Below are 14,942 nucleotides of genomic sequence, written 5' to 3'. Positions count from 1 at the left end.
TAAAGACGTAAAGACCAGGCTGATTTGGTGGTCTAAGTCAAAAGCTTTCAGAGACCATGTTCATTATCTCATTGATCTAAAGTGTCCCAAAGGTGGCCAAAAGGCCTATTTATGCCCCTTAGGATGATTTTATTGAGTGGGCAGAAAGAGTAGTGGCCACTAGTTCCTACCTGAGGACTGTGGAGGTCTGTGGTTAGCATGATGATGGAATACGCCAGCACATATGCAGTGTCTGCACTGGCAAACATGGTTTGTCTGTAAAAGACAACAGAGTTCATGGTAAAAGTTAGAGCATCAAAATCAAACCCATAAAGCTCTAAAAGTCACTTCAGATGAGCCCAAGTGAACTCCCCAACCGTCACAGGCTAACCGTACCCTTGGTTACATTCGAGGTACCGCGCAGCAAACTTCTCCATGAGCCTATCGATCTTCTGGGCCTCCCCTGGCAGCCGGAAGCCTTCCAAGAACGTTCTCAGAGCCGAAACAAAGTCGCGGCCACAGAAGTCCAGCTGGTCCACGTAGCAGTACATCACCTCTTTGTTGAACTTTGTGTTCTCGCCAAGAAACTCCCCCACCTGCGTCTGTTGACGGGTACACAGAGAGCGGTTTAGCTAGCATAGACGAGGAATCCATCAGGGCAGATGTTAAGGTTGGTGAAGCCCTAACAGTGTCCAGCCGGTCCTCCTGGTGGAGAAACTGGGCAATTTCCTCTGCAGTGGAGCTGAGCATGCCCTGGTCCTGCAGGTACTGGATGCCACGCTTGGGTTTCTTGTTGAACCTGTAAAGGGAACGGTTCTGATTGGTTCCCATAACACCAGGAGGCCTAGATGCAGTCAGAGCCTTGCAGAAACAAACCAATGTGAAGGCTCCTAAAGCTCATTTCCAACCGTGCAGAGAAAGTGCTCACAGTTCGATGCCGTGCTCGATGATGTCCTTCTGCTGCTTGATCACCTCATACTGCTCTGGGTGGTCTGCCTGCGACATAGTGATGCTGGAGTAGTTGGAGTCCAGCGAGCTGACACTGTCCCGGCGTCCTGCCGTCTGCTCAGGGAGCTTCAGCTCTCCTCCTTCTGAGTCGGGTGGATGCTCCTGACCTGAACACAAAACACGCCTGACGTCACTGTGCATCCAGATGCCCTGTGCCGCATACCAGCCATGGCTTTACCCTGCACTCACCCAGGTTAGCTTGAAGGTTGGGATTCACGTACATATCTTTGCTCCACTCCACCATGCATTTGAGGATGGACACAAGGCACTCCAAGCCCTTCTTACGTAAACTCAGCTCCTGCAGGAAATCCAAGGGGGCAAGTCAGCCACACGCTTTGATTAGGATTTAAATTTCCAAATAACAACTACGTGCGCTGAAGAAACAGCAAATGGCAAAAGAAAATAAATCGATAAAATAAATAAAAATACGGGTACACCGACTGCAGTTTTTTGGCCAATCACTGATCTTTAAAGGGGTAGCTCCTATAAGGAGCTCAGCAGATGCACAGTTGCACCAGGTGTTTGCTAATAGCTACTGGCTAGTCTGAAGGAGCAGAGTCCGGGGAGGCGGAAGCTTGGAAACTGCATCTCAGAGAAGGATCTCCATCCTCAAAGGCAGCTCAGCTGACTGGTTGCCATGGAGATTAAAGGATTTCTCAACATTCCATGTATGTTTTTGATGAGAGAATAACATTATAACATGATGTAAAGCTCAAAAAAGTCAATTTTACATTACATCACCGCCTTAAAAAGCTGATTTATCGGTGGCACCCCTGAAAAAAAAAAAAAAAGACAGCTGATGTTCAGAACAACCGATCACAGTGAGAGGAATCGCACCTGCAGAGGAGTCATGCCGAGTTCCTGCCCACTCCGGCCCTGAGCGATCTTAGACAAGTCGTTGACAAGACGCTCAAAGATGTTGGCGGCATTTAAATCACAGTCATAATTTACATAGATGTCGACTACACACTGGGCATCTGAGGGAGCAAACAGGAAAGCTTTTAACACAGTTCACCTGGGATAATCTGAGATGGTTTCCGGAGTGTTTTTCAAATTTAATAAAGATAGAAAACCAAGAAATCACATTTACATAAGTAGAAGGCAACTAGACAGAGATGGGGAAGCAGTTCATGAGATGAAGGCATTTTTTTGTATCCATTACCTGCACAGATGCGTGTCAGGGTCTGAATAACCATCCACTTGTGTTCAAAGGAACTGGTCGTCGTCTCCAGGATGGTAAGGAAGATTTCTCGAAAAAACACCTGATATGGAGAAGGTAAAAGCTCATCATCATCTACTGCAATTAAGCAGCACAACCAGAGCAGCAGGCTCAACCTGCGCCTTCGTACCTCAATCTGCATCTTCAGGTGGACCTTGAAGTGTGACAGTAGAGTTAGGAAGATGGCTAATGAGAGCTCGAACACTTCTGGCACGGAGGAGACGCCGTTTTTGGACAAGGCCACGCACAGATATTGTTTGATGGCGTTCACGAACATCTCGTGTGTGCGGAACACTGGCCCGGCACCCTGCAGCACAGACAGCAGCAGCTGCAGGGACACGATCTTAGAGCGCAGCTCATGGGACCTGCAGACGAGAGCAACAAACTTAAATTTATTCACCTAACAAACGGCAACAAACTAATGAAATATTGTGGTTTGCTAATAATTCAGCGAGATGTCTAACAAGGTACAGGCAGTTTGCTTTATGACGTACTTCCTGTACTCATTTCATTTCACTCTGACCTATTTACACCGTCTGGACTGAAGTCTAGTGTTACAGTAACCAGAACCTCACCTGCAAGGCAGGAGGCCGAATCAACCTTTGGTAAACTAAGAGGCTCAGTGGAGGTTTCAGCTGAGAATGGAAGAAAAAAATCTTCTGCAACTCAATTGAACTTTTCCATGTTGCAAACACAACATTTTATGTGTTTTACTGAGATTTTATGATTTAGAACAACACAAACTAGTGCACAGTTGCGAAGTTGAAAGAAAATGATGTGGTTATCAAGAGCCGTGTTTCCATCAACGGTTTTTTTATTCGCATTTTAAAAGGTTGACGGAAACGGTGAAATTCAACATCATTTCCTGAACTTCACAATAAACGTCTTTACGCTCGCTTGGGGTGGTTTGTGGGCTTTTCTGAAAAAGCACAAACAAGTTCTGATGTAGCAAATTTTTCTTCCACTTGCTTGTTTGTGCCTTATCAGAGGCACAAAAATCTGAAAATTTCTAGGAAGTCCGAACCTCCAGCAAAGAGGGGAGAACTTTCAGCCAGAAGAACTCCAGGCTGGGATTTGTGCTTCATGATTCTTAGCAACCTCTACTTCCAGTTTAACACAGTCACTCATAACATCAACATCTGACAAAATCACACTAGAACCCTGGTTGATTCGCACAGTAGAGGTAGAAACACATCTAATTCTCGTTTTCTTTTTTTTTTTTTGCTTAAAATGCTGCTTAAAAAGTGCCCCGTTTTAGACTGCTTCTTGACAAAAAATAAATTCAAACCACGTATTATTTAAAGTCCACTTCAAAATGCACCACTTTGTGCTGCTTTATTACATAAGATCTCAAATCATTTGTGTTTGGGTGAATCATGTTAAAATTTTTGCAGTAAAGTATCAGTATAAAAACACAGTGGAGATTTTTTCTCAACATGAAAAACATCTAAAGAAGGGGTCTCAAACTCCAGTCCTGAAGGGCCGGTGTCCTGCAACTTTTAGTTGTGCCTCTGCTGCACCACACCTGAATGGAATAATTAGGTCATTAAGGCTTTGGAGAACTAATCTACACAAGGAGGAGGTAATTAAGCCATTTCATTCCAGTGTTTTGTGCCTGTGGCACATCTAAAAACTGCAGGACAGCGGCCCTGGAGGACTGGAGTTTGAGACACCGGATCTAAAGCATCAACATGAAAGGAGAAAAAAAGAAATGTGAATTCAGGAAGAAAACAAAATACATACTTGGGGTCAGGAGGACCGTCGGCCAGAGGTTTCATAGAGAGTTTGCACAGAGAGCGGAACACCAGAAAAGCATCTTTCTGCAGGATATGCGAGAACCGCGCTGTGTTGTTGGGTCCATGCAGAGCGTCCGCATCCTGAGACAGAACGACAGCATGCGCTTCATTTTACAGAACTAATTCTGTTAACGTGACTCATTCCTGCTACCTCAGACGCAAAACTACTGATCTGTCACTAAAACTTCATGTAAACATTTTTTGAGAACTCTGGCAAAAGATTGGTACAACTATATCACATTAAGTCTCAATTAACGCAGAAAGATATAAACTTTCACATATTTATCAGTCAAACTTTCCAACTTAAGGCTAAATGAATATTTATGGAAAAAAAAAAAGGCTTCCCCACCAGAATGTCAGCGGAGGAAACAGAGGTGCGATCCTCGATGATACCGTTCATCTGCTGGGCCTCTGTCCTGCCTCTGGATGGCGCCACCTCCGTCTGCTCAGGAGTAGAATGAACTGGGGGCTCACCATCTGAAACACAGGCCCCAGCAGAGATACTGTACTTACACTGCAAAAACAACTAAATGTATCAAGTATTTTTGGCCTGATTTCTAGTGCAAATATTTTCGTACACTTGAAATAAAACAAAAGGCATATTAACGTAAGTTCACCAGCTTTGATTTGGTAAAGAACACTTAATACTGGAACTGAATTTTTTTAAATGTCCAAAGTAAAACATAACTAAACTACTAAAAACAAAATAAAAAAAATAACAATCCCACTTACAACCAAAACCACAAATAAAACAGATTATGATGTCTATGAACAAAATTGCCCTTAAAAATATGAACCACCAGAATGAAAATTATTGATCTCATTTTAATTTATTATGCGATTACTTGAATAACTGCTTATTGCAACAGGCTTCATCCAGCGCATCAAATAAAAATAAAGCAAAAACGAACCTGTTCCAGAGTGAGTCTGCCCAGGCTCTCCTTCTGCTGCCACAGACTCTGCTGGGTTTGATTTGTTCCCTTCCTGAGCTGCTACAGGATGCTTCTCAACACCTTCATCTTCAAACACTGAATCTGATATTAATAAAGAAAAACTCCATGATCCAATCCACACTTTTAAGCTTTTTTTTTTTTTTTATCTCGTGTGTGACGAACCTCTAGATGGAGTGACCTGCTCTGAACCTCCGTCTTCAGCTTCTCCGTTGACAGAGGGCCTGTCTGTGTCAGGGTCAGCTGCTGGGGGTGGGGGTGTGGTGGAGCGGGTGGTGTCGGCGTTGGTGCTGAGGTCTGGGGTACTGACTCCTGGGGAGGGAGGCTCGGGGGTTGAGGTCCGGTCAGAGCGGGGGGAGCCAGACCTCCTGCCGCCTGGAACCGGGGAAGGGTTCTGATGGGGCAGCCGGAGCCGCTCCTTCTCCTGCTCCTGAGCCTCCAGGGCCTGAGGGCACCACCAGGGGGAGAATGACAGGCGTTTGTAACAGAGAAATGAAGAAATAATAATTATAGAAACAGAAGTGGAGCTTTTTTTAGCTGGCTGACACGTTTTGCCCTCACTTACAGGAAGGAAATTTGTCCTTTAGGCACAAATTATGATCGCAAAAAGCAAAGATCATCCAGCCACCCTTAATTTAGTAAGCGTTTATGTTCTAAATTATTATAAATGTCATTGTGTTTGCAGGAGTAGGCAATATTTGGGTTTTTTTCAGTTTTTTTTGTTTTTTTAAGTGTTTAGGTTACAGTTCTACATTAAAGTTAATTTAGGGACTTTATCATATTCATTTCAATTAATTAAGTACATGGATTTTAACACATAAAAAATTTTCATACAATTAATTGTGTTTTTTTTGTTGTTTGTTTTTAATGTCCCCGCATGTTTCTGGTATGCCTGTAACTCTGACACACAAGTGAAAACGTATACAGTCTATTTTTCCAAAGAAGTTCCATAAATGATCAGGGGTTCCTGAAACACTGGAACTTTGCACCATCTGATGGCTTAAGAACTTCAGTAAAATATTATAAACAATTCATATCTTTGTTGTGGAGCTCATATGATATTTATTTATTTGTTTTTGAATTGAAAATGTTGCTTACTTTGTTGCGTTGAATCTGTAATTTGATTAACTACAGATTAACGCTATAATTAACATGCGCATGATTGACAGTGCTAAGACCCTCCTCCTGGCTCTGATTGGTTGGTCCTGACCAGAAGTGGTGTATTTTGTCAGTAGGACCTCAGGGAGGAGTAGCATGTTGTACTAACGGCCTGGTTCTCCATGCGTGTGAAGATGACATTGAGCATCTGAGTGAGAGTGGCCTTGGCTGTGGTCTGGTTGATGAGGTTGCGGCTGGCCAGGTAAATGTTGTAGCAGGTCCTGACGGTCAGCAGCACCGTGCCCTCGTGGATCTCTATGTGTGGGGAGGTCACCGCTGTCAGTAGGGCCTGGACAAACAAAACAGGAAGTGAAGGCTTCATCACACAGGATGCCTCTGCACCTGCTGAGTCACCACTGCGCTTCCCTTTATCTGCGACTTATTAGAGCCTCTGCTAGAGTTTCAGACTGGTTGTTACAGTGTTCAACTCTTAAAGCAGACACAAAACAAGTTTTTTTACTCTTTGTATAAAACAGAAAGACTGCAGCAACACTTTAGCTTGAAAACATACTGATTATCAGTCTATAAATCTTGTGTCAACAGTTCTAAGTCTGGGTTTACTGCATGACAGACACTATCCTGTTCTAATCAGGATCTGTTTAAGGATCCTGCAGAAGTAAAAGAGTATAAGATACATGTTTTATCTTCAAAGCTAAATCATGCTGCTAAATATGCATCAGCAGCACCACAATCAAACTAAGTTGGCTTTAGTCAAAGAGTTTGAATCACCTGACCAACAGGACTGTCACAATACATTTTATGAATGTTAAATTTCCTCAGAAGTTGTTGCGATAAGTGATAATATTGTTATTTTGAGACCAGTTTTAAGTACTATAATGGTACAAGAAAAATAATGCAAGAACACCCTCCAATAACTCAATAAACTTTGATTTCTAATGAACATTTAACACTGGCACTGGAAGACATTTAAAAATCCAAATAAAAAAACACTCAAACACAAAACAAAGTGGAAATCGAAGTCTTTGTAAACAAAAGTGATCTTCACAAAAGGAGCTAGTTGTGTCCAATGCATCCAGTCTTTAGCGAAAAGACAGCAAGAAGAAAAAAACTAAAGTCATGCAAAAGGAAATTATTGAGCTTGTTTAAATTTATCATGTGAATTATTGAAACCATTCTACCAGCCAATATAAATAAATTAAAAAACTCTTCTAAAATGTTTCCACTCAGAACATACTGCATCTAAAGGTTATTTTCTGTGCCAACGTGAAGCTAACACATCTCTATATCTCAACTTTAAAACAGATAAACAATGAGCACAACATTTAGCATATCATCACCTTCCTAAAATAAAAGCCCAAGAAATTTTTGGTCAAAAACAATTTCAGTGAAAAAATATCACCACATCTTTCTTTCCAAAAGATGTTTTATGCATAAAAAAAAAATATATATATATATATATATATATATATATATATATATATTTAAATCACTTTTGTCAAAAAAAATAAAAAAACTACGTCAGCCATTATGCAATATGTTCGGTGCGTGCCTTGATGATCTGTAGCTGGACTCCCTCATCAGTTTGTGGGCCCTGGAAGCAGTTGCAGATGGTTTCCACCAGCCGGTCGATCAGCCTCTTGCCCGGCGCTTTGCTGTCTGGGGCGTTCCCGGTGATGTGACCGTATGCAATCAGTTTCTACAGAGGAGACACGTTAGGGCAACAGAAGCAAAGGCAATATCTGAGCTGGTGATATTATATGTTCGATGTATTAGAATACATCAAACATAAGGTTAAACGAGGTTAGATGATAAGGTTAGATGACTATGGCCACCTGGGAGCAACCCTAACCTGTGTTAAACTACAGTCATCCTGACGAGGTTATGAGCTAATCCCTCCTCAACCATGTAGACATGACCAGATTAGCGATGCAGTGATCAGATATCAATATTGGTATCGGCCCCAATATTTAATTTTTTTTATTTTTTATTCTAGCTCGGATATGAGAGACAATGTGCCTGATCCATAAGGGCAGATCTATTCTGTCTAATTCTAATGGTGGTCTGAGCAACATCATGATTAGTTATTTTACATCATATCTAGAATTCCTAATTGCCCTTTCTGATCTATTTGAAAGAAGGTTTGTTGCAGTTCATTTTTACATGTTTGACCAACATAGTCAACCTATTTGTGTCAGTTTCAGGTCCTTTATTATTTATTTCTACATTGGTTGTTCTACTCTAAGTTGCACTGACTGAGCAAATGAAAGTTGTGTTGTTTTTACATGTTTGACCAAGCTTGAGAAGCTATTTGTGTATTTAAGTGTGCTGTACTGGTGCAGTTACCAAATAAATTAGCAATTCAGTACATTTATGTCTGTGTTTATAAAAAAATAAAATGCTTTAAGTAAGTTTAGTGGTTTCTCTGTATCAGATTGTAACAGCCAATACCAGACCTCAGATATTGGTATCAGAAGTGAAAAAAGTGGATCAACCACAACAAAAGCAAATAATAACGGTGGAGAAACTCTGTATTGGTTTGGTTGTCGACTAAGGAAAAGACTTGAACTTGAAATAATTTTTATCAATGCATCACCTTTTCCACCAGCGAAGTCGCCTGTGACTACCTCGTTTGCTGTGTTAGGGGTGTAATGAAGCGGGATGACTCCACCCCCATCACTGCATCGGCCCATTCATACAGCACATGTTTTGTGGAAGAAGCTACTGTCATCTTGTGGGAGCATCAATGTACTACAACATTGTAAAAGAAGGCTTTTCACATCAACCACATAGCAGAAATTGCAACAAAAACACTGAAGTTTTTATATTTAAAATATTACCAAATATAATATTTACCACAACACTAACTCAAAAAAGTACCAACTAGATGATAGTACACACAACTGTGCCTACTAGGAACATTATTGAATGAAGTCATGAGGTCAGACGAGATTCAGAGCTCTAGGAAAAAATGTGGAGTCTTTGTTTTAGGTGCACACCAAGCATGTGGAACAGGTGGAACAAGATTTCACCACCTTGCAACATACGGACAGATAACCGAAAAACACCTGCTGTGGACAGGAGACAAAAAGAGCTTGGATCTAAGTATTTAAGTGCCCAGACAAGTGTGTGTGTGTGTGTGTGGTAGTAAAAACAAACCTGCAAACAGTCCAAAGAGGTGCTAACTATCCGGGGGGACTTCGACTGGCAGGCCAGCTCAAAGGGCAGCACATATTTGTCGGCTTCGATGTAATTTGCTTTGGGTGGGACCACTGTGCCATCCCTGGAAGACAAACAGACAGCTTAAAAAAACAAAAAAAACAAAGGACCACAATCTTCGTTTTAACATTTTTTAAAACAAATAAAGTGCCAGATAATATGATTCACTGTTGCTCTGACACTGCAGAAATCCAGATAACCAAGATTTAAGCTTTAAATCTTATAAACGCCACGGCCTGAGGGCCGCCTGAAGAGCTGCCGATGCACTACAGCTGCAGCCGCTACTGATTCATACTGGGATATAATAGTCCTTGGCTCCTCCGCATCCAGGTAGGAATACTTACTTTTGCTTTTCCAGTTCTTCCTTGATTTCATCTAAGACAGGGGAGACAAGAGAGGTCAAATGAGAACACATATCCAAGGGTTAAAGGGTGAAAATAACATTCCTTTGGCAGACACATGTTTTAGTCTGGCACACAATCCTGTTACAAAGCAGAACCTGAGACTGTGTCTGTTTTTAATACTCAATATTTTACTGAACTTTCATCCCCTCATCTCATTTCCCCTGCTACTTTAACTATTCTGACTAATGGCTTCAGATAGGGCTTCACAGTAACGTGACCAACCAAATGTGTTACAATCTGATAAGACTGCTGACTTCACAGAAAATGTCCCAATTACAGTTACATTATGATTTCATTAATAGAGATCATAGGAAAGTATGCGCTTTAAGTAAAGTTTTAATTAGTCCAGGTTCTAAACGTAAAATTTAAAAGTCGATCTGCACCAATAAATTGTCCTCAATTTCCTTAATTTTGAGTGATCAGCGATTGGCCATTACTTACACATGAGACAGATGCCTCATGTGTAAGTAATCTTATCTACCGATCTTATCTGCCTCCATGAAGGTCTAAAAATCAGCCACTGTCCCGTCTTGCTCTGCTGTGAGAGAGGGCTGACTGACAGACCTGCCCTCCAGGTCCCACCAGCACATGTAGGGGAAGCAACTATGTAGTTGTTTTATTTTATTAACAAAAAAAAAAAAAGAAAGAAATTTTAAAAATAGGTAATAAGCAACTAATATGCCATTAATTTACATCAAACCACTGTGAAACGCTCCAATATTTCACTGAAACAAAGGGTTTGCAGATATGCTCTCTGGCAGTGCATGTTGGGTAATCAAAGGGACAAAGAGAAACTGGCAATTTAAGCAAGGTGTGTGCAGGTTTCACAAACACAAATTTAAGACTTTTAAAGGTCAGTTTAAGACCACGGTGAATGAAATTTAAGACCTGGTAAGACTAGCGCCTGACCTCCATGTATAAAATCCATTAAACTTCCGACTGCAGCGTTTTCAAATTGCGCTCTTACATTAGTGCTAGTAGTGGCTAACTGTTTCCTGCAGAGCTTTAACCATACCACGACAAAACTGTGACATTTGTCACAGTATGTGATTATTGGCAGCCTCTGCAGCCCTAGCCCTCACAGAATCAAGCTTTATAGCTCAAATTGAACGAAGTGTCATACAGTTTGGCGACTAAAGAGAGCCAATGGAAAAAATAATTAATGTCGTCCAGCCAACCAAAAATAAACAGCATAGACAAAAAAAGCTAGCAATGAAGATGTCAGCGCACGACTCAAACTTTTGCCTGACAGAAAAGTTCCTTAAGAATAATTTTTTCTTTAAAGTCTATATGTGCTAGATTAAAGAGTCCTGACAATAATTAAAAACTAGGATTAACATACACTATACTGCCAAAAGTATTTGTTCACCCATCCATATTATTGGAATCAAGTGTTCCAATCACTTCCATGGCCAGAGGTGTTTAAAATCAAGCACCTGTGCATGCAGACTGTTTTTACAAACATTTGTGAAAGAATTCCATTCCAGTGAGAGCGCAGTGAATTCCAGCGTGGAACTGTGATAGGATGCCACCTGTGCAACAAATCCAGTCGTGAAATTTCCTCGCTCCTAAATATTCCACAGTCAACTGTATTATAAGAAAATGGAAGTGTTTGGGAATAACAGTAACTCAGCTCCATGTAACCTGACAGAGCGGGGTCAGCGCATGCTGAAGAACATAGTGATTTAAACTATACCAATTCCATCTAGGTTTTTTTAAGTACAGTAGGAGGACCTTTTACTTTCCTTGTAGGTAAAAGTAGAATTATGTTTTATTGTTTAATAAAACTGAATGAAGTGAGTGGTTGCCGTATGTTATTAAAAAGGACATCATTGCATAAAATAACGGTTTATGCAATGATGCCTTATTATTGAGATCTATGTATGCAGAGACTAAAATTTGACAAAACCATCTTACAACAAAATACAGAATGCAAGATGACATGATGTGTAAAATGTGCAAGGTCATGGAGGAAATGAAATAAGAACTTCTCTACAGCTAAAGACTGAACAAAAGATAGAACAATTCTTTGCTATGCTTATAACCAGAATAAAACTGCTAGGGTTCACTGCTCAATTTAGATGACAACGGGCAAATGAAGACATTCTTAATTGTAATTATAAAATACAGCAGTAGTAGTATAGTTTGTGTTTTTCCACTTAGTCAAAATTATACATGCAGGCTCATTTGTACACATAGTCACCCCTGTTAATAATTAACTAAATGTCCATTGTCAAGTTGTACCTTGACCACATCCTTATTGTAGCCATCAAGAAGCTACTGGAATATATTTGGCAGTGTGTGTGTGTGTGGCCATTCCTTTGGCTTTTTCAACCTCAGAAGATGGAAAGCTGCTCGTAACATATACATATGGACGAGACAAAGACGGCTTTTCCAGTCAGACAACAATTGAGCTTTTTGACCACAATTACCAAAGTATGTTGAGAGGGGGAGGGGTTCGTTTCTCTGTTAGTTGTTATGGGGAATTGCAAAAAGTGCAGAGAGTAATGAAGTCAAACACTCAACTTCTTCTCAAGTCAGTAGGTAGATGGTTGAAACTTGGACAGAGTTCCTCATATCCTCATCTTTCCAACCTTACAGCCACACAAAGATTTAAAGTGGAGCGGCAAAAGCAAACGAGGTGGATTAGCAATGTTTGCCAGCTGATAGTGTCATCCAGGACGTGTTATTGTGGAATATTGTCTCTGCTGCCTGGGGATTGAGGTGTTAGCATGTCGTCACACTATCATAAAGCAACAGTCTTCAGTCAGAGGACTTTTCAGATTTGTTGCGAGACTGGCTGAGAAGGACTCTTTGAAGATACTTGGATGATACGAGCTACAACATTTAACTTCCCTTTGAGATAAAATAGTTTTGAAATAGCTCTAAAATAATCCCAAAAACACATAAGTGCTGGTTTATGCAATAGACAGAAGTAAGCTAACATTAATCTTTTGGGATATCTTTGACCTCGGAGATGCTGCAGATTCATGGATTATGCACGAAAGTAGCACCTGTACAACAAAACAGACCAATTAAAATGTTCTGCTAACAGCAGTAAAACATCCAACAAGAATCTTGTTGATGGATAAAGAAAAAGCATTTGATCAAAGTGCATCTTCCTAGGAAACATTTCCCTAAATATTAGGAGTGTATAGTTATATTTGAGACTGCATGTATTATTTAAGAAGATCTACAAAACAATGAAACTTGTGCACTCAATCCCTGCTATTACAAATCAATACAGTACATTTGTTTAATGTTGTTTAACTGTTCTAAAGAAATGCATAATTAAAAGTCTAAATTGAATGTCTGTAAACCACTGAGTAGCACATTTTTTGACATACACAGCTGCAAAGGAAGCTGTAAATTAAAAAGACAGGTGCTATTTCTGTTGGAGATTCAGAAAAAACAACAAATACAACTTAGGAATCATGCTTCTGCTGTTCCAAGATCCACACCATCCGATTAATATCAACCAATAAACAATGTGGTATACTCACTGTGTCACTTCTGATAGTGGGATACACATTTATGTTAGATTTCACACTCCTGTGGAGGCGTAACAACTTTAAAACAGCACTATCTGGGTATGACGCTTAAATTAAATGGTTAAAATAAACTAAATGCCCGCAGAAAAGCTGGGAGAAATTAGGTGAATAAATTGAGTGTTTCACTTCAAACTGGTCTTTCAGGAGACCAAACAAGTCACCAAATCCTGTGAATACTCCTGAGTGTGAACAAATACAAGACTGAAGGAGAAAGAATGAGCACAAATGCAAACCTAGCTCTCGTCAGAGCTGGTAGGGAGGTCTATTCAGACCAAAGACACGCGGTTTAACTAATACACACCAAAGACACCGTGAGCTCAGCAGCCTGACGTATGTAACACTATCTGTGACTGTGTTCAATGGAAAAGCAGGGCGGGTAGAGTATCCGGGAATTGGATAGCTCCTCTGTGCGTGTGCGCGCGCACAGCAGGACTGGACTGTCTGGCTGGGTGACAGTGCTACGTACAACGCACCGATTGGTCTGTTTGCTAAACTAGCCACGGCGAGCTAACGACAGCTACATTTCAAACCGATGATAATAGTCATAGTTTAGCACACAGAGGAGAGCCATTGTCAAAGTGTGAGAGTGATGGCAACACACAGCGACACACCGCTGCCTTTAATCATTGGCTGACAGCTGAGCCTGCAGGAAAGGCCATCAAAGTGCACGAAGCTGAAGTTAGCTTCCGATATGACGGTTGATTAAAGGGCTATTTCGTAATTTTTTTGGTATCTGAACAAATTGTGCGTGTTGTATTTTTTTATGCATTACAAATTGTGCTTAAAATTAATAAACAAAGTAAAGCTTAACTGAGTGACACCGTAATTGCATTTGTGTACGTTTACAGAGTTTTTCAAATTTTTCTTTTGGGAGTAGAGGTTGCCTTTGATCAAGTCCAGATGGATAAAAACACATCTTATTAGACTCGTTAAACCTGTGGTGGATTAACCTACGCTAAATACATTTGTTTCAAATCACAATATTTGATTTGGGAAAGAGAAAATGGCTAATTCAGGTAGCTCCTCCAACATAACCCCCCTAACAACAAGCTCGACACAAAAGAAATATATGAAATGTGACCCATAAAACGGTGTGTCGGAACCAGAAGCCAACATAAAGCACCTACCGAGCGCCACCTGACAGGCTTTGCGCAGCTGGCTGTGTTGGCTCCTCTTCACCTCCTTATCCGACAGGATTTTCTCCAGCGCCCTGGACAGAAACATGCTCTTGGTTTTACTGTTTCCCGACTGCGAGTGCTGCCGTTGCTGCTCCCGTGGCGGCCGCTGTCGCTGCTCCTGCATCTCTCGGTCGAGTAACCGCTCCTCTCCTCAGGCCGTCATGTTCGGCCTGGCCCCCGCGAAGAAAGCAGGTAACGAAGGAAGCTAGCAAAAGCCAGGCTATCGGTGTCTGTCCAGTAGGGGTTCTAGCTGAGCTCCAGCGCCGCCATGCTGGCTACACGTCACGTCATGTGATGGTGATGCTCAGCTACTGGTGTGTCGCTCGAAACCGAGCCGATACCTTTGAGTTCTTGTAGTTTACCCTAAGCAATAACAACTATGTCCTGTTTGTTCCAGCGAAAGTCATTCTGGCAAAAATGTTTGATTTTATTATTTTTCTTTTAAACATTAGATTAGAAAATAAAAAGTAATATACAGTACTATAATTATTCTAGGCACGCTTGTATACAAACAAACTCATT

The 14,942-nt window shown here is 41.0% G+C and overlaps 1 protein-coding gene across 1 annotated transcript in view; it reads right to left on the bottom strand.

The window, feature by feature from the left end:
- Window positions 1-14,717, bottom strand: part of arfgef2 (ADP ribosylation factor guanine nucleotide exchange factor 2) — a 29,045-nt gene extending 14,328 nt beyond the window's left edge. The window contains exons 1-17 of the mRNA XM_014471475.2: window positions 14,370-14,717; window positions 9,632-9,662; window positions 9,228-9,351; window positions 7,621-7,767; window positions 6,220-6,399; window positions 5,118-5,397; window positions 4,914-5,036; window positions 4,352-4,479; window positions 3,950-4,083; window positions 2,337-2,571; window positions 2,150-2,249; window positions 1,825-1,964; window positions 1,177-1,285; window positions 908-1,094; window positions 667-778; window positions 376-581; window positions 171-255 (exon numbers count right to left, since the gene is read on the bottom strand). Of these exons, the coding sequence (XP_014326961.1) occupies window positions 171-255; window positions 376-581; window positions 667-778; window positions 908-1,094; window positions 1,177-1,285; window positions 1,825-1,964; window positions 2,150-2,249; window positions 2,337-2,571; window positions 3,950-4,083; window positions 4,352-4,479; window positions 4,914-5,036; window positions 5,118-5,397; window positions 6,220-6,399; window positions 7,621-7,767; window positions 9,228-9,351; window positions 9,632-9,662; window positions 14,370-14,544 (2,496 nt within the window). The 5' untranslated portion in view covers window positions 14,545-14,717. The remainder of the gene's footprint in view (window positions 1-170; window positions 256-375; window positions 582-666; window positions 779-907; window positions 1,095-1,176; window positions 1,286-1,824; window positions 1,965-2,149; window positions 2,250-2,336; window positions 2,572-3,949; window positions 4,084-4,351; window positions 4,480-4,913; window positions 5,037-5,117; window positions 5,398-6,219; window positions 6,400-7,620; window positions 7,768-9,227; window positions 9,352-9,631; window positions 9,663-14,369) is intronic.
- Window positions 14,718-14,942: the final 225 nt, after the last annotated feature.

The sequence above is a fragment of the Xiphophorus maculatus genome, chromosome 1 (assembly GCF_002775205.1).
Source record: "Xiphophorus maculatus strain JP 163 A chromosome 1, X_maculatus-5.0-male, whole genome shotgun sequence".
NCBI lineage: Eukaryota > Metazoa > Chordata > Actinopteri > Cyprinodontiformes > Poeciliidae > Xiphophorus > Xiphophorus maculatus.
The sequence above is the reverse complement of the archived record's forward strand: the minus strand, read 5'-3'. Positions and strand labels throughout refer to the sequence as shown.